At 46.1% G+C, this 18,778-nt stretch overlaps 1 protein-coding gene across 1 annotated transcript in view; it reads right to left on the reverse strand.

Annotated features, from left to right (window-relative positions):
* Positions 1-18,540, reverse strand: part of LOC120928194 (teneurin-4) — a 307,285-nt gene extending 288,745 nt beyond the window's left edge. The window contains exon 1 of the mRNA XM_040339303.1: positions 18,248-18,540. Coding sequence (XP_040195237.1) covers positions 18,248-18,540 — 293 coding nt within the window. The remainder of the gene's footprint in view (positions 1-18,247) is intronic.
* Positions 18,541-18,778: the final 238 nt, after the last annotated feature.

Raw genomic sequence — 18,778 nt, forward strand, 5'->3', positions numbered from 1 at the left:
TGCCCTGTACACAAGATCGGACCTTTGTCCGACCACAATTCACATCGGAGGAAAAGAGAAAATGTTCTCCATGTAATCTACGATGGAATTCATTGGAATTTCCGATGGCATTTCTCTGATGGGGCATACACACGGTCGGAATTTCCGATGGAAAAAGTCAGTCGGACTTTTTCCCATTGGAAATTCCGATCGTGTGTACAAAGCCTTACACTTTGGATTTTCAATCCCCGTTTGTTCCAGTGACAATGGTCACCAGGACAAATAGCAAGGACCTATCTTCCCAGTGGGGACCAGAGAGCGATAAAAACTCGGAACATACACTAATGAAGATTTATACGACTTATCAGTAGTTCATGATTAAAAGAAGTGAATCAGATTCAAAAATGGAGTGTAGTGGTTGTAGTGAAGCCATGCTCGAGGTACCCTTTAACTGGGGAAGCCAAAGTTTAAGACCTATGAGTGGAGAGTCTAAATAAGAGTACCAAAGATATAAGTCTAAGCCCTCATTCAGACGAGGCAGACTCCATCGCTACAGAGTCCGCCAGCTCAGCGGGAGATCTTTTCTCTGGACTGGCGGATGACGGGTCCCTCTCTGCTCACTGAGCGGGGAGGGGCTTGTCGAGTGCCGCTGTCTCCTACGGAGAGATCTAATGAAAACGGACAGCTTGTGAAACGGACAGCTTGTCTGTTTTCATCAGATCTCACCCGATCCGCCATGGACGGATGGTGACGTATAGCCATACGTCTGATTTTAGCGGATCAGATCGGGTCGGATGTCAGCGCTGACATCCGACACTCTATAGGCTTGCATTTTCAGGTCCGCCGAAAAAACTGACAGGCGGACCTGAACGGTCTGACCGTGTGAAAGGGGCCTAACGGCTAGTTTACACTTGCTTCAAAACAAGGTTTCAGACACGCTTTTTTTAAAGCTCTCTGAACGCCAGTCAAAGCCCCTGTCACTAAATAAAATGGTTAGCTTACAGTCCTGTTTACACCTTGCTTTTGCGTGGTGCTTCAGTGAAATTAAAATGTTATTGAAAGTACTAATAAATAGAAGTTTAAAGTGGTTCTATAGTTAGAAGGTTTATCTTATTGCATTCTATGCATTAAGATAACAAGCCTTCAGTGTGCAGCAGCCCCCCTTAGGCCCAATAATACTTACCTGAGCCCCATATCAATCCAGAAAAGTTGCACTATTTCTTGTAAAAAAAAAAAGAAATGTTGCAGTGACGGAGAACCTTGGCACCCCAGATGTTTTGGAACTACATTTCCCATGATGCTCAACTACACTGCAGAGTGCATGAGCATCATAAAAAAAAATGTAGTTCACCACCACTGCACTAGTGTCACGGCTGCCTGGGACTCTCCCTTCTCATTGGCAGAGACAGAGCAGCGGGGCACCATTTGCTCCTGCTACTGTCAATCAAAGTCAGTGAGCCAATGTGGAGAGAGACGGGTGTGGCTGAACTGCGCCTCCGTGTCTGGATGGACACACAGAGCAGCGGCTCAGCTCAGGTGGCCCAATAGCAAGCTTCTTGCTGTGGGAGCGCTCGAGAGGAGGGAGGGGCAAGGACCTGTGAAGAGGAGGATCAGAGCTGCTCTGTGCAAAACCACTACACAGAGCAGGTAAGTATAAACGTGTAAATGAAAAATATGTTTACTTTAGTTTCACTCTAATTCTATCAACTATTTATATTTTAATTCTTGAGAGTAGGGGGCAGATTCACGTAGATGGGCGTAACGTATTTGATTTACGTTACGCCGCCGCAAGTTTTTCAGGCAAGTGCTTTATTCACAAAGCACGTGCCTGTAAAGTTGCGGCGGCGTAGCGTAAATCACCCAGCGGAAATCAAATTTGGCGGGTAGGGGGCGTGTTTCATTTAAATGAAGCGTGTCCCCGCGCCGAACGAACTGCGCATGAGCCGTCCCTAAAATATCCCGGCGTGCATTGCTCTAAATGACGTCGCAAGGACGTCATTGGTTTTGACGTGGACGTAAATGGCGTCCAGCCCCATTCACGGACGACTTATGCAAACGACGTTAAATTTCGACGTGGGAACGACGGCCATACTTAACATAGGATACGCCACCTAGGGAGCAACTTTATCTTTACGCCGGCATACCTCTTACGGAAACGGCATATCTTTACTGCGACGGACAAGCGTACGTTTGTGAATCGGCGTATCTACTAATTTGCATATTCTACGCCAAACTCAATGAAAGCGCCACCTAGCGGCCAGCGGAAATATTGCACCCTAAGATATGACGGCGCAGGCCGTCGTATCTTAGGTAGGTTTAAGTGTATCTCAGTTTGAGCATACACTTAAACATGCGACGGGCTTAGATTGCGAGTTACGTCAGTGTATCTACTGATACGCCGGCGTAACTCTTTGTGAATCTGGCCCATGGTGCGTAAATTGGGACAAGTTGGTAGGGGCCCAGTGCATTACTTTGCCCAGGGGCCCATGATGCTATTTGGATGAGGGGGGGGGGGGGGGGCGGTACAGAAAAAAATGTTACCCTCAATAGCCAGCTTAAAATTCTTTATATACAGAAGATAGCGGTCACATAAAACAGTTTTCCTTAAAAATGAAAACCTACAAATCAATATGACAATCATAAAAATATGAATAGGTGAGAACGTAAACACGAACAGCAAAATTTAGTTAGAACAACCCCTCCAATGTGTACTCACTGAAAAAATGCATTAGCTCATAATAAAATAAAGAAAAGAAAAAATAAGAATAAACCACATACTGGTCAGTTGATGCCTGCCTAGCAGAGGTTGAATACGTCACAATCTCTAAAAAGCTCAGTTTCCAATATAAGTTTTTAATGGGTCAGCGCTTTCCAAGTACAGCTGGGACAGAAAATTCCCATTCCCCTAATTACATGAAAACACCGATATTTTAATAAAAGGTGTGGGGCGGGGGATGGGGGGGGGGGTGGAAGGGCAAGAGAGGGCATGAAATCCTGGGAAATCGGCGTACTTCATCAAGCATCAAAAACGGTTTTATTTTGCAAAGTAATATACAATCCTACTACAAATGTTATGGGGCAGCAAAAACTGCTGAAATCAATAACCAATTATAAGTGAGGCATCAGTAAACTGTATTTTAAATGCAACAATCTTACAAGCAAATAAATACACCATTAACGCTGCCTGGATTGGTTTGTACCCAGAATCCTTCATAAACCAAGAAAAACACGCTTAGGGCTGGTGGTGACCATGGGAATTTGTGGTTTTGGAATTTTGAATTGCACTTTAAGAAGTAACCTCTAACTGATCTCTCTTATCCATGTGCAATAATGCTGGCCACACACGAGGCAATTTCAGTCAAAATAACCAATTAGATCAAGACAATCTACAGTCGTGTTGCTACAAAAAGGGTTGATGGAAGGCTGCGCTTTTGAAAAAATGTTGTTGCCAATGGAAACTGGTTAAAAGGGTTAAGGCAGTGCTGGAAAATAATGGCGGCCACACAAAATTAACTTTTGGCCCAATTTGGAAATTTTCACTTAGGGGTGTATTCACTTTTGTTGCCATCGGTTTAGACATTAATGGCTATTAGCTAGATTCACAAAGAGTTAAGCCGGCTAAGGCCTCGTACACACGGACGGACTGTCCGCTGAAAACAGTCCGCCGGACCGCTTTCAGCGGACATGTCCGCCCGGAGATTTCTGTCTGATGGTTGTACACACCACCATCAGACAAAAATCCGCGCGTACACGATACGCGGTGACGTCGCCGCCGCGTGCGCGGCCCTGGAAGTTCAATGCTTCCACGCATGTGTCGAATCACTTCAACGCATGCGAGGGATGGCGGCCGATCGGACATGTACGGTGAGTCTGTACAGACGACCGAACATGTCCGACGGACAGGCTTCCAGCGGACATGTTTCTTAGCATGCTAAGAAACATTTGTCCGCTGGAAAACGGTCGGCTGGACAAATGTCCGCTGGAAACCTGTCTGGTCGGCCGTACACACGACCGAACATGTCTGCTGAAACTGGTCCGCGGACCAGTTTCAGCAGACATGTTCGGTCGTGTGTACGGGGCCTAAGCCGTCGTACATTTAAGTGTATTCTCAAATTGAGATACACTTAAATGTAGCTAAGATACGACGGCGCAGGCCGTCGTATCTTAGCTGTCTAGTTCCGCCGGCCGCTAGGGGCGTGAACGCTGATTTACACCTAGAATGCGTAAATCAGCGAGATACGCCTATTCACGAACGTACGCTTGCCCGTCGCAGTAAAGATACGCCATTTACATAAGGCGTTTTCCGGCGTAAAGTTAGTCGAACAAAAAGCTGGCCTAGCCAATGTTAAGTATGGACGTCGTTCCCGCGTCGAATTTTGAAAATTTTACGTCGTTTGCGTAAGTCGTCCGTGAATGGGGCTGGACGTAATTTACGTTCACGTCGAACCCAATACGTCCTTGCGGCGTACTTTGGAGCAATGCACACTGGGATATGTCCACGGACGACGCAATTTTGAAAAGCTAAAGCCACGGTTTCTAATTTTTTGGTGTCCCAATGGGGAGATTTTCCTATGTTTCCTACCCAGACAAATTTATATCCGGTCCCAAGTCATGAATATCTTCTCCCTCAAAGTGAGGTGAACATCTTCCTTACTTCCTGCTCTGGTGACAACCCTAATGCCCTGTACACAAGATCGGACCTTTGTCCGACCACAATTCACATCGGAGGAAAAGAGAAAATGTTCTCCATGTAATCTACGATGGAATTCATTGGAATTTCCGATGGCATTTCTCTGATGGGGCATACACACGGTCGGAATTTCCGATGGAAAAAGTCAGTCGGACTTTTTCCCATTGGAAATTCCGATCGTGTGTACAAAGCCTTACACTTTGGATTTTCAATCCCCGTTTGTTCCAGTGACAATGGTCACCAGGACAAATAGCAAGGACCTATCTTCCCAGTGGGGACCAGAGAGCGATAAAAACTCGGAACATACACTAATGAAGATTTATACGACTTATCAGTAGTTCATGATTAAAAGAAGTGAATCAGATTCAAAAATGGAGTGTAGTGGTTGTAGTGAAGCCATGCTCGAGGTACCCTTTAACTGGGGAAGCCAAAGTTTAAGACCTATGAGTGGAGAGTCTAAATAAGAGTACCAAAGATATAAGTCTAAGCCCTCATTCAGACGAGGAAGACTCCATCGCTACAGAGTCCGCCAGCTCAGCGGGAGATCTTTTCTCTGGACTGGCGGATGACGGGTCCCTCTCTGCTCACTGAGCGGGGAGGGGCTTGTCGAGTGCCGCTGTCTCCTACGGAGAGATCTAATGAAAACGGACAGCTTGTGAAACGGACAGCTTGTCTGTTTTCATCAGATCTCACCCGATCCGCCATGGACGGATGGTGACGTATAGCCATACGTCTGATTTTAGCGGATCAGATCGGGTCGGATGTCAGCGCTGACATCCGACACTCTATAGGCTTGCATTTTCAGGTCCGCCGAAAAAACTGACAGGCGGACCTGAACGGTCTGACCGTGTGAAAGGGGCCCAACGGCTAGTTTACACTTGCTTCAAAACAAGGTTTCAGACACGCTTTTTTTAAAGCTCTCTGAACGCCAGTCAAAGCCCCTGTCACTAAATAAAATGGTTAGCTTACAGTCCTGTTTACACCTTGCTTTTGCGTGGTGCTTCAGTGAAATTAAAATGTTATTGAAAGTACTAATAAATAGAAGTTTAAAGTGGTTCTATAGTTAGAAGGTTTATCTTATTGCATTCTATGCATTAAGATAACAAGCCTTCAGTGTGCAGCAGCCCCCCTTAGGCCCAATAATACTTACCTGAGCCCCATATCAATCCAGAAAAGTTGCACTATTTCTTGTAAAAAAAAAAAGAAATGTTGCAGTGACGGAGAACCTTGGCACCCCAGATGTTTTGGAACTACATTTCCCATGATGCTCAACTACACTGCAGAGTGCATGAGCATCATAAAAAAAAATGTAGTTCACCACCACTGCACTAGTGTCACGGCTGCCTGGGACTCTCCCTTCTCATTGGCAGAGACAGAGCAGCGGGGCACCATTTGCTCCTGCTACTGTCAATCAAAGTCAGTGAGCCAATGTGGAGAGATACGGGTGTGGCTGAACTGCGCCTCCGTGTCTGGATGGACACACAGAGCAGCGGCTCAGCTCAGGTGGCCCAATAGCAAGCTTCTTGCTGTGGGAGCGCTCGAGAGGAGGGAGGGGCAAGGACCTGTGAAGAGGAGGATCAGAGCTGCTCTGTGCAAAACCACTACACAGAGCAGGTAAGTATAAACGTGTAAATGAAAAATATGTTTACTTTAGTTTCACTCTAATTCTATCAACTATTTATATTTTAATTCTTGAGAGTAGGGGGCAGATTCACGTAGATGGGCGTAACGTATTTGATTTACGTTACGCCGCCGCAAGTTTTTCAGGCAAGTGCTTTATTCACAAAGCACGTGCCTGTAAAGTTGCGGCGGCGTAGCGTAAATCACCCAGCGGAAATCAAATTTGGCGGGTAGGGGGCGTGTTTCATTTAAATGAAGCGTGTCCCCGCGCCGAACGAACTGCGCATGAGCCGTCCCTAAAATATCCCGGCGTGCATTGCTCTAAATGACGTCGCAAGGACGTCATTGGTTTTGACGTGGACGTAAATGGCGTCCAGCCCCATTCACGGACGACTTATGCAAACGACGTTAAATTTCGACGTGGGAACGACGGCCATACTTAACATAGGATACGCCACCTAGGGAGCAACTTTATCTTTACGCCGGCATACCTCTTACGGAAACGGCATATCTTTACTGCGACGGACAAGCGTACGTTTGTGAATCGGCGTATCTACTAATTTGCATATTCTACGCCAAACTCAATGAAAGCGCCACCTAGCGGCCAGCGGAAATATTGCACCCTAAGATATGACGGCGCAGGCCATCGTATCTTAGGTAGGTTTAAGTGTATCTCAGTTTGAGCATACACTTAAACATGCGACGGGCTTAGATTGCGAGTTACGTCAGTGTATCTACTGATACGCCGGCGTAACTCTTTGTGAATCTGGCCCATGGTGCGTAAATTGGGACAAGTTGGTAGGGGCCCAGTGCATTACTTTGCCCAGGGGCCCATGATGCTATTTGGATGAGGGGGGGGGGGGGGGGGCGGGAAAGAAAAAAATGTTACCCTCAATAGCCAGCTTAAAATTCTTTATATACAGAAGATAGCGGTCACATAAAACAGTTTTCCTTAAAAATGAAAACCTACAAATCAATATGACAATCATAAAAATATGAATAGGTGAGAACGTAAACACGAACAGCAAAATTTAGTTAGAACAACCCCTCCAATGTGTACTCACTGAAAAAATGCATTAGCTCATAATAAAATAAAGACAAAAAAAATAAAAATAAACCACATACTGGTCAGTTGATGCCTGCCTAGCAGAGGTTGAATACGTCACAATCTCTAAAAAGCTCAGTTTCCAATATAAGTTTTTAATGGGTCAGTGCTTTCCAAGTACAGCTGGGACAGAAAATTCCCATTCCCCTAATTACATGAAAACACCGATATTTTAATAAAAGGTGTGGGGCGGGGGATGGGGGGGGGGTGGAAGGGCAAGAGAGGGCATGAAATCCTGGGAAATCGGCGTACTTCATCAAGCATCAAAAATGGTTTTATTTTGCAAAGTAATATACAATCCTACTACAAATGTTATGGGGCAGCAAAAACTGCTGAAATCAATAACCAATTATAAGTGAGGCATCAGTAAACTGTATTTTAAATGCAACAATCTTACAAGCAAATAAATACACCATTAACGCTGCCTGGATTGGTTTGTACCCAGAATCCTTCATAAACCAAGAAAAACACGCTTAGGCCTGGTGGTGACCATGGGAATTTGTGGTTTTGGAAACAGAATTGGAATTTTGAATTGCACTTTAAGAAGTAACCTCTAACTGATCTCTCTTATCCATGTGCAATAATGCTGGCCACACACGAGGCAATTTCAGTCAAAATAACCAATTAGATCAAGACAATCTACAGTCGTGTTGCTACAAAAAGGGTTGATGGAAGGCTGCGCTTTTGAAAAAATGTTGTTGCCAATGGAAACTGGTTAAAAGGGTTAAGGCAGTGCTGGAAAATAATGGCGGCCACACAAAATTAACTTTTGGCCCAATTTGGAAATTTTCACTTAGGGGTGTATTCACTTTTGTTGCCATCGGTTTAGACATTAATGGCTATTAGCTAGATTCACAAAGAGTTAAGCCGGCTAAGGCCTCGTACACACGGACGGACTGTCCGCTGAAAACAGTCCGCCGGACCGCTTTCAGCGGACATGTCCGCCCGGAGATTTCTGTCTGATGGTTGTACACACCACCATCAGACAAAAATCCGCGCGTACACGATACGCGGTGACGTCGCCGCCGCGTGCGCGGCCCTGGAAGTTCAATGCTTCCACGCATGTGTCGAATCACTTCAACGCATGCGAGGGATGGCGGCCGATCGGACATGTACGGTGAGTCTGTACAGACGACCGAACATGTCCGACGGACAGGCTTCCAGCGGACATGTTTCTTAGCATGCTAAGAAACATTTGTCCGCTGGAAAACGGTCGGCTGGACAAATGTCCGCTGGAAACCTGTCTGGTCGGCCGTACACACGACCGAACATGTCTGCTGAAACTGGTCCGCGGACCAGTTTCAGCAGACATGTTCGGTCGTGTGTACGGGGCCTAAGCCGTCGTACATTTAAGTGTATTCTCAAATTGAGATACACTTAAATGTAGCTAAGATACGACGGCGCAGGCCGTCGTATCTTAGCTGTCTAGTTCCGCCGGCCGCTAGGGGCGTGAACGCTGATTTACACCTAGAATGCGTAAATCAGCGAGATACGCCTATTCACGAACGTACGCTTGCCCGTCGCAGTAAAGATACGCCATTTACATAAGGCGTTTTCCGGCGTAAAGTTAGTCGAACAAAAAGCTGGCCTAGCCAATGTTAAGTATGGACGTCGTTCCCGCGTCGAATTTTGAAAATTTTACGTCGTTTGCGTAAGTCGTCCGTGAATGGGGCTGGACGTAATTTACGTTCACGTCGAACCCAATACGTCCTTGCGGCGTACTTTGGAGCAATGCACACTGGGATATGTCCACGGACGACGCATGCGCCGTTCGTTAAAAACGTCAATCACATCGGGTCATGGTTTATTCACATAAAACACGCCCACCTCTTCACAATTTAAATTAGGCGCGCTTACGCCGGCCCATTTACGCTATGCTGCCGTAACTTAGGAGGCAAGTGCTTTGTGAATACAGCACTTGCCTCTCTGACTTACAGCGGCGTAGCGTAAATACGATACGCTAGGCCGGCTCAAAAATACGCCGCCCTACGTGAATCCAGCAGTTTGTGTTTGAGGGGACAGCAAATGTACACTGTTATACAAGCTGCACACTCACTACGTTACATTGTAGCAAAGTGTCATTTCTTAAGTGTTGTCACATGAAAAGATAGAATAAAATATTTACAAAAATGTGAGGGGGGGTACTCACTTTTGTGAGATGCTGTATACCCTTCCAGCCGGTTCACACAGGGGCGGCACGACTTCGGGGGCGACTCGGCCAGGCGACATGAAGATGACATCTAAGGCGACTTGCAAAATGACTTCTGTATAGAAGTCAATGCAGGTCGCCCCGAGTCGCCCCCGAAGTAGTACAAGAACCTTTTTCTAAGTCGGAGCCACTTGCGTCGCTCCTATTAGAACGGTTCTATTCACTAGAATGGGACGCAACTTGTATGGAATGGGTCAGATTTGTTTTTTTTTGCGTCTCCACTTTCTTTGTGTCATAGTAATAAAAAAAGAAATAAACACGAGAATGCCTAAACATTTGTAACTACAACAATTTTCTGGGCAAAGTGGGGCATCATCTGACAGAAATACAGGGGTGCCAATATTTTTGCCCATTCCTGTATATACACACATTCTTTTTTTTAAGACAGTGGTCATCTTCTAACACCTTTTTGAGCTTGTACTTGTGTATTCAGCAGACAGCTTGAATCGTGTACCAGCATGTCTGAGAGTCAGTTTGCTACTCTCATCGATTGGCTTCACCTCCCGCTCTGAAGCAGACGCTGCTGCGGCAGACAGACTGAAATGCGGATGCTCTTTTCATTAAATAAAGAGAGACTTCTAATTCATGTTAATAACTCTTCACGGGTCCCTACGCTTTTAGCCCACTTCTCTCCTTGTCTAGCTTTGTTTACAGTTCACTTTGGGCGACGAGTGAAGAGCTTTGGAGTGGTAAAATAAAACTCGGATCAATGGCGGTCACACTGGCTCTCTCTGCACATCTTTATATAGCTGTATGAACTTCAGAAGCCTTGTGTGCATCATTGATAAACTAGTGCCGCTCATTAACATCACCACCATTCCTTAATGCAGACACCACGTCAATGGCCTGCTGGAGGAAATTCAAAATGGGCTTTTTTACATTTATGGGTTATATTGGGGGGTAATGTTGGCCACAAATGCTACAGTACTTTGGAAGAAGGAAGCACCATCATCTTTATCCTTTCAACACTTGCTTCGGCTTCAACATGGCTTCGGACATGCTTTGTTAAAGCTCTCTGAACACTAGTTACTAAAAAAAATAGTTGGCTTACAGTCCTGTTTACAGCTTGATTTTGTTTCAAAAATTAAACTGCATGTAGCTTCAGTGGTGATCCAAAGCGTATTCAAAGTCTCCATAGAAGTCTATGGCAAAGCTTGTTTGAAGCCCCACCAAAGCCTCACCAAAGCCCCACCAAAGCCCCACCGAAGCCTCATCAGAGCCCCACCAAAGTCTCACCGAAGCCCCACCGAAGCCCCACGAAACCTCATCAAAGCCCCATCAAAGCCCCATCAAAGCCCCCGCCCTATTCACACCGCTCTGACCATCAATGGTTCCAGGCGGTGGTTGCTGCAGCACCCACTTACCCATAGAGCTACTTTCCAGAGAGTTTGTATTGGGAACAGTGTGTTGGAAATCCATGCAATAGCCCCTTCCACACGAGCAGGTTTTCCGATGGGAAAACTGCGAGGAGAGCTTTTGGCCAGGAATCCCGGCCGTGTATGCTCCCTCGCAGTTTTTCCAACGGGAAAACTGCCAAACCTGCGGATAAAAAAAAAAAGACAGAGAACCAGCTCTCTTTTTTCTTGCCGGGATTCCCAACTGACTGTTTCCCATCAGAAAACTCTCCCGTGTGTAGCAGAAACCGGACATTTTTGGCAGTTTTCCTGTGGGGAAAAACTCAGATGGAGCATAAACACGGTCAGGATTCCAGAGGAAAAGCTCTCATCTGAGTTTTCCCAACAGGAAAACCGATCGCCTGTACGGGAGAAAAGTAGGAGGGCAGGTTCTCGGTTTTCCCCTCTGGATTTCCGGCTGACCTTTTCCCATCGGGAATCCCTGCCATGTGTACTAAGCATCAGATTGTAGGGCTGCTCAACTGCTTTTAAATTCTTTGAACTAGTGATGGCATTGGTGTCAGGGACGAAAGGTGCTCTTCAACGTCCATAGCCTTAACTCTTTTGACCCAAGCATTCCAGTTTAGGTCCCAGCTGGTGCCTGTAGACCCTGCAAGATGCTTGGATTGAGTTTGGATATCTGGCCATGCTCTATCTCCACCATTTCATACTTGTCTAGAAGCTGTTAAAGCTGCGGATGTCTATACATATCAATTATCTCTGCAGCAACAGAAGAATATCGCATGGATTCCCCCTCCACTGGCAGTTAAAGGTTAAAGGTCAAACCGTGAGCAAACACAACACAGCAATTTCTCTCCAGAAAGCCATCGGTCATATCGGACTGAATAATGATCTCCAGTTCTGACCTGTGGTCATTAGCCAAGTAATATGAATGCTCGGCATAATTGCCTAATTAGAGAAAATGAGCCCAGTCACTTTTTTTGATTAATGTGTTATATTAAATGTCAGCTTTAGTTAGTGGTCACCGAGCGGCTGTGCATGTAATCCGCCGTGTGATTTGCCTGTTAATTTATACATTCTGAAGGAGAACTTGGAGACCCGAAGAAGAGGTCACGTGGAACTTTCAGAAATCCTCAGGGAGATCAAGGTTATTTTCCCCTCATCCACACTTGGACAGCCTCTATTTGCCGGAATTTACAGAACACCTTCAGTCAGTGCTTTAAATGAGTTCCTGGAATGCGTACAGGGAATGTGAGGAGTATATGAGGAGTATTTAGCCAAGGAACCAAGGCAATGCTCGCCATTATGTTCAAACGTATCTCGAAAGTTTGAAATACATTAATGATACAACATAGAGGTCACATGCTTCAGAAAGCAAACCCTCCTATCTCGCAAGTGTTCCTACATGAATGTTGCTGGAATGGTAATGTGCATACCGTCTCTGTAAGGATCCCAACCGTCTTCGGTTGGGCCAATTGAAATGTGGTGATCCCAACACAGTTTGAATGGGCCCTTTGCGGCCTTTTGGTCATGGTCAGCTGGTAAGCTTGCATTTTTCCCATTGTGGTGGTGGATCCTTATGCACAGATTTCTCAACCTATTGGTGGTGGAGAACCAGCTTTGATATGAACTTCAAATAAGAGGACTTTTATACACCTCGACTTTCTTTTTAGGCTTCATTTCCATGGACGTTTTTGGAAGTTTTTACAGGCACTTTTCTGAGCGTTTTTTGCAGCTTAAAAACGGCTCTCCGTGTTAGTCTATGGCCTCATGCCCACCATGACGTTTTTGAGCTGTAGATGGCTGAGCCGTTTTTAAGCTGCAAAAAAACCTCAGGACCAGTGCGTTCTGAAGCTCCAGCATTAGAGCTGTAAAAACGCCTTATTGTTAAGTTTTATATGCAATTTACATGTCATATGTACACTCACTGGCCCCTTATTAGGTACACCTGTTCAATTGCTTGGTTACATAAATTTCTCTTCAGCCAATCACATGGCAGCAACTCAATGCATTTAGGCATCTAAATGTGACGACGGCGACTTGCTGAAGTTCAAACCAAGCATCAGAATGGAGGGAAAAGGGAATTAAAGCGACTTTGAATGTTGCATGGTTGTTGGCACCAGAAGGGCTGGTCTGAGCAATTCAAAAACTGCTGATCTACTGTGATTTTCAGGCACAACCATCTCTCGAGTTTAGAGCGAATGGTCTAAAAAGGAAAAAATATCCAGTGAATGGCTGTGGTGTGGAGGAAAATGCCTCGTTGATGTCAGAGGAGAATGGGCAGACTGGTTTGAGATGACACAATGGCAACAGTAACTCAAATAACCACTTGTTACAACCAAGGTATGCAGAATACCATCTCTGAAATCACAACACATTTAACCTTGAAGCAGGTGGGTTACAGTAGGTGCCACTCATGTCAGCCAAGATCAGGAAACTGAGGCTACAATTCGCACAGGATCACCAAAATTGGACAATAGAAGATTGGAAAAACATTGCCTGGTCTGATGAGTCTCGATTTCAGCTGCAACATTCAGATGGTCGGGTCAGAATTTGGCGTAAACAACATGAAATCATGGATCCGTCCTGCCTTGCATCTCCGGTTCACGCTGGTGGTGTAATGGTATGAGGGATATTTTCTTGGCACGCTTTGGGCCCCCTTAGTACCAACTGAGCATCGTTTAAACGCCATGGCCTACCTGAGTATTGTTGCTGACCATGTCCATCCCTTTATGACTACAGTGTCCCCATCTTCTGATGGCTCCTTCCAGCAGGATAATGTCACCATGTCACAAAGATCCAATCATCTCACCACTGGACAATGAGGTCACTGTACTCCAATGGCCTCCACACTCACCACATCTCATCCAATAGAGAACGTTTGGGATATAGTAGAAAGGGAGATTTGTATCATGGATGTGCAGCTGACAAATCTGCAGCAACTGCATGATGATATCATGTCACTATGGAGCAAAATCTCTGAGGAATGTTTCCAACACCTTGTTGGATCTATGCCACACAGAATGAAGGGGGTCCAACCAGGTACTAGCAAGGTGTACCTAATAAAGTTGCCGGTGAGTGTATATATTCACATTGAATCATAGTGATTGCATAGGTTCTTTCTTTGCTGCTCATTTGCGTTCGCAGCATCTTGAAAGCTGCATTCCTTGCAGTGAGGCTGCCCACCAACTACAAAGGTCAAATGCTCATTTAAGTCTAGGGGACTGGAAGAAGCAGTTTTACCTACCTTATCTTCCACTCCTGGAGGCTCCCTCTAAGCTGTAAAACTGATCCCCACAGCCTCTTCTCCCCTAAGCACTGGCGTTCTAAAGTCATCTGTGTCATTATATCCAACATAGCGACAATAGCCCTGCATTGGACGAGAGGAGGCTGAGGGACAATATAGGAGAAGGCTGGCTGCCAAGGGAGCAGGAACAGGTGCTCTCCAAACTTTCTAATACAAAGGGCCAGACTACTGTCCTTCAAACTTTAGGGGGGCCAGGCCGTGGTCATTTGGAGTAGAAATTGTGCATGTAAAAACATGTACTAGGGGGGGAAAAGAGTGCCCCATTGTTGGTGTAACTGGGAGAAATAGTGCCCCATTGTTGATGTAAATGATGTAAATGGGGGAAATAGTGCCCCGTTGTTGGCGTCAATGGGAGAAATAGTGCCCCGTTGTTGGCGTCAATGGGAGAAATAGTGCCCCGTTGTTGGCGTCAATGGGAGAAATAGTGCCCCGTTGTTGGCGTCAATGGGAGAAATAGTGCCTCGTTGTTGGCGTCAATGGGAGAAATAGTGCCCCGTTGTTGGCGTCAATGGGAGAAATAGTTCCCCGTTGTTGGCGTCAATGGGAGGAATAGTGGCCCGTTGTTGGCGTCAATGGGAGAAATAGTGCCCCGTTGTTGGCGTCAATGGGAGAAATAGTGCCCCGTTGTTGGCGTCAATGGGAGAAATAGTGCCCCGTTGTTGGTGTCAATGGGAGAAATAGTGCCCCGTTGTTGGCGTCAATGGGAGAAATAGTGCCCCATCGCTGGAGTCAAAGGGAGAAATACGGCCCCATTGTTGGCGTCAATGGGAGAAATAGTGCCCCATCGCTGGCATCAATGGAAGAAATCGTGTTCCATTGTTGGAGTCAATGGGAGAAATAGTGCCCCATTGTTGGCATCAATGGAAGAAATAGTGTTCCATAGTTGATGTCAGTAGCAAGAATTATGCCATATTGTTTGCGTCAGTGGGAGGCCACATCCAGCCTGCAGGCCACAGTTTGGAGACCGCTGGAGTAGAGCATTGGGTAAATAAATGGGCTTTTTGATGCCCCTAGACCTAACCAAGCATTTTTACTCTTGCAGTGCGGTGGACAGGAACGGAGGATCTTTCCTCTTCCCGGAGATGGTCTTTAAGGAGACCTAAAATAGGCAACTGTCAATTTTCTTTTTGCCAATACTGTACATACACTTTAACCAATGCACCAATGTTGCTAATGCTGGTCTGGTAATCAATGACCTCTGGTCAAGAAAGGACAAAAGTACACCAGTCTTATAAAAAATGTAATCCATCTATCCAGTGCAGACACATAAATGGGCCAAGTACACACCTACATACTTTCCTATAATGCGCTTGAGAACCCCCGCAACATGCATCGTCTGTCTGCCCCCTCCCTTCTTTTGCCAATAGAAAGGTGCGGGAGGAAAACTAGCCTCTTACACTACCAGAAGGTGATGAATCTCAAAGGTTGGTGGGCTTTAGGGGTCACAAGGAGGGCCTAGCCTGTCTCTACCTTTGTATTCAGTCTCTTTGACTCTCACGTGTGTAATCTAAAAATTCTACTGTAAAGAGAGAACTCCTCCACAAGCAGTCTTTCTGCATTCCAAAGACGGCCTATCAATCAGTAGGAGATGGGAAAATCAGTCAAATGCAGATAAAAAAAAAAAAGATAAAAAGTGTTATTGATGAAAAAAACGCTCTTCTTCACGCTGCATTTATTTCAGAAAAATGTACCAAGAGGCGGAGTGACATTTGAGGAGACCGGTGACCCATAAAACCATGACCTCCACTGCAAGCACTTAGTGACTGGAATTTTCTTCACTCTCAGGCTAGGTGATAGCTCACAGAATTCTCCTGCCAACTTCAAAGTAGACTTTAAAAAACAAAAATAACTGCTGGATGGAAGTGATGGAAGCTCTATGACAGGGCATGTCAAACTGGGGTCTCAGGAGCCAGCTCATCGCCAATTCCCCGGGACGACCGAACTTTTTCAGTTTTCTTTAGGTCTTGTTTCTACTCAGCTGCCAGGGATGTTCCTACGGCACCTCAACAAGTTCACGGCTGCTGGGCCTTGGCTCTGGGCTGTCAGCACTAGGGATAAGCTTGGGCATGCTTGGATCCAACATGAGTGAGCCCACCAGGACACTGTACTGTGCCAATCATAAGGTGTGCTCCCAACTCGCAGTCATACGCATAGAGGGGGAGAGCATAAGTGTGGCTGCATGGTGGGAACGCCATATGTGCGGCTGCATGGTGGGGAACGCCTCGGAAGCTTAGGATTGGCACAGAACAGCGACAGATTTGTATTATTATTTTTTCAGGTACTTATATAGCGCAATCAATTTACATGTTTATTATTTATTCACATCAGTCCCTGCCCTCAAGGAGCATACAATCTAAGGTCCCTAACACACATTCATACATGCTAGTGGCAATTTATATAGAAGCCACTTAACCTACCAGCATGTATAATAATATATTATTTTAGGCCTCCCCTGCAGTTGAAATTTTATTTTAAAAGGAGAAGTCCAGCCTGGGCTTGTTTGGCTGGGCTTCTCCTATGGGTCACAGGAGTGCAATTTTGTTTTGCACTCCTCTGACCCGTTTTCAGCAGAGCATGGTCTGAAGTCCGCTCTTTGCTGACATCACCAAGATCAGTCCAGGACTTTGGAAGTCTGGATTCGCCAGGTGCCTGGACTGACAACCGTCTCAGCCTCTCAGCGAGCCACTGAGAGGCTGAGACGACCGCTTCCCTTCCTCCCCACGCCCCTCCACAGCTCAGCGCTCCAGTGAGCAAGGAAGAGCAGCAGCTCTCCTCTCGGGGAGCCAAGAGAACCGAGCCATCAGCGGCGTTCGATGGCTCGGTTCCCATTGCAGAGATTCCGGGGGAAAGATGTAGCATTGGACTGATGCTCATCCCCCTAGGTAAGTATAAATCTGCAATAACCCTGATTCCCGTACGTCTCCTTCAAGTGGGATATTCTGTAACAGTTAACCAGGGCTTTTTTTTCCCCAGCAGGAACGCAGGGGAAATGCAGTTCCAGCGCCTCAAGGGCTGAATGTAGGTAATGGCAAGGACTGCTGGGGTATGTTGAATGCTCTACTGATGCTGAGTGAGTGAGTGAGTGAGAAACTTATATAGCACAACACATGCAAACTGAATCGCCTCTGGGATGCTGATGGGGGGGTTCTATTTTTGCATGGGGATCTATTATTGCTAGGTAGGTCTAATTGTTGCTGGTGGGGGGGGGGGTTAATGTTGCAGGAGGTCAATTGTTGCTGGCTGTTGGAGGGTCTATTGATGATGGCTGCTGGGAGTCTATTGTTGCTGGGGTGTTATTTTGTTGCAGGGGGTCCATTGTTTCTGGGGGAGGGGGGGAGTCTATTGTTCTGTGAGAGATCTATTGCTGCGGGAGGGGGGTCTAGTGTTGCTCACGGTTTTACTATTCTTGTTATCATTAACACATTCTATACAAATTACTTAGTAGCACAAAATGATATTTGGTTCTGTATTCTCTAAAAGTAGTGGTACAGGGAAGTAAATAGGGGGTGGAACCAAAGGATGGTGCTCAGAGGTAGGGTGGGCAGAGACAAGGGATGACTCAAAAGGGGGGAGTTCCAGTACCTATTCTCTGAGAAACAATATCTGGGGTTACCTGCTACTAATGTACATTGATCACCCATAATGGATTGTTTTTTCCTCAACAAAACTTTGAATTCTAGAAGGTGTTTCTATCCTTTCTGTCCCAGAAGACCAGGAGATATGAATACAATATTTTTCAGTTTAGGAATGTTGTATATTGCCGATCATCTCTATCACAGTTTTGTTGGTGCTTGCCAAACTCCTGAAATATCTCAGAATCTATTTCCTTGTCCGCATGCTTCAAACAAACACAAAGTAGTCCCGATGACTAAATTTTTTAACAGCCTTTTACGAGTCATAAGATTACCTTTTTCCTGTCTCTAACCTGCCATCACAGCCCTCAAAGCAGTACGCGATCCTACCGGCACCCACTGAGCCGTACCTGGTCTCCAGGGGAATGTTGCTATTGAGGAGCCAGTTGTCCTGGGCATGGACAGGATCCTGGACACTCCCGGGCGGCTCTCCTGAGAGTGAGTGGTCCGTGGGGGCGGGGCTGGGGTTACTCCGAGGCGTGAAGTTGCCCCTGTTCAGGGAGTTGATCGAAGCTGCATGGTGGGGGTTCGGGGGGTGAGACAGCGGTGGGGGCGGCGTCCTTAGTCTCAAATGATTCTGCAGACCCAGCGGCTGATCTGGAAGAAAGAAGAAGAAGTCGCAATTTAGGCTTGAAATTCTCATTATCGCACTCCAAAGTCCCCATAAACGCAAAAGGGGCAACAACATAGTTTATTCTATTAGGTAACTCTTTTGAGTTATAACAGTAAAGATCTGATCAATATTCCTATCGGACACGTTCCTGGAAGATATGGCTCGTAAAATGGTGGGTGCTGCAGCGATTACCAGTTAGGTCCTGGAAACATCAAACAAGCGTACATTCTCGCCAGTACACTATGGATCGACAATTTCCGTCCAAAAA

The sequence above is a fragment of the Rana temporaria genome, chromosome 2 (genome assembly GCF_905171775.1).
Source record: "Rana temporaria chromosome 2, aRanTem1.1, whole genome shotgun sequence".
Classification (NCBI taxonomy): Eukaryota; Metazoa; Chordata; class Amphibia; order Anura; family Ranidae; genus Rana; species Rana temporaria.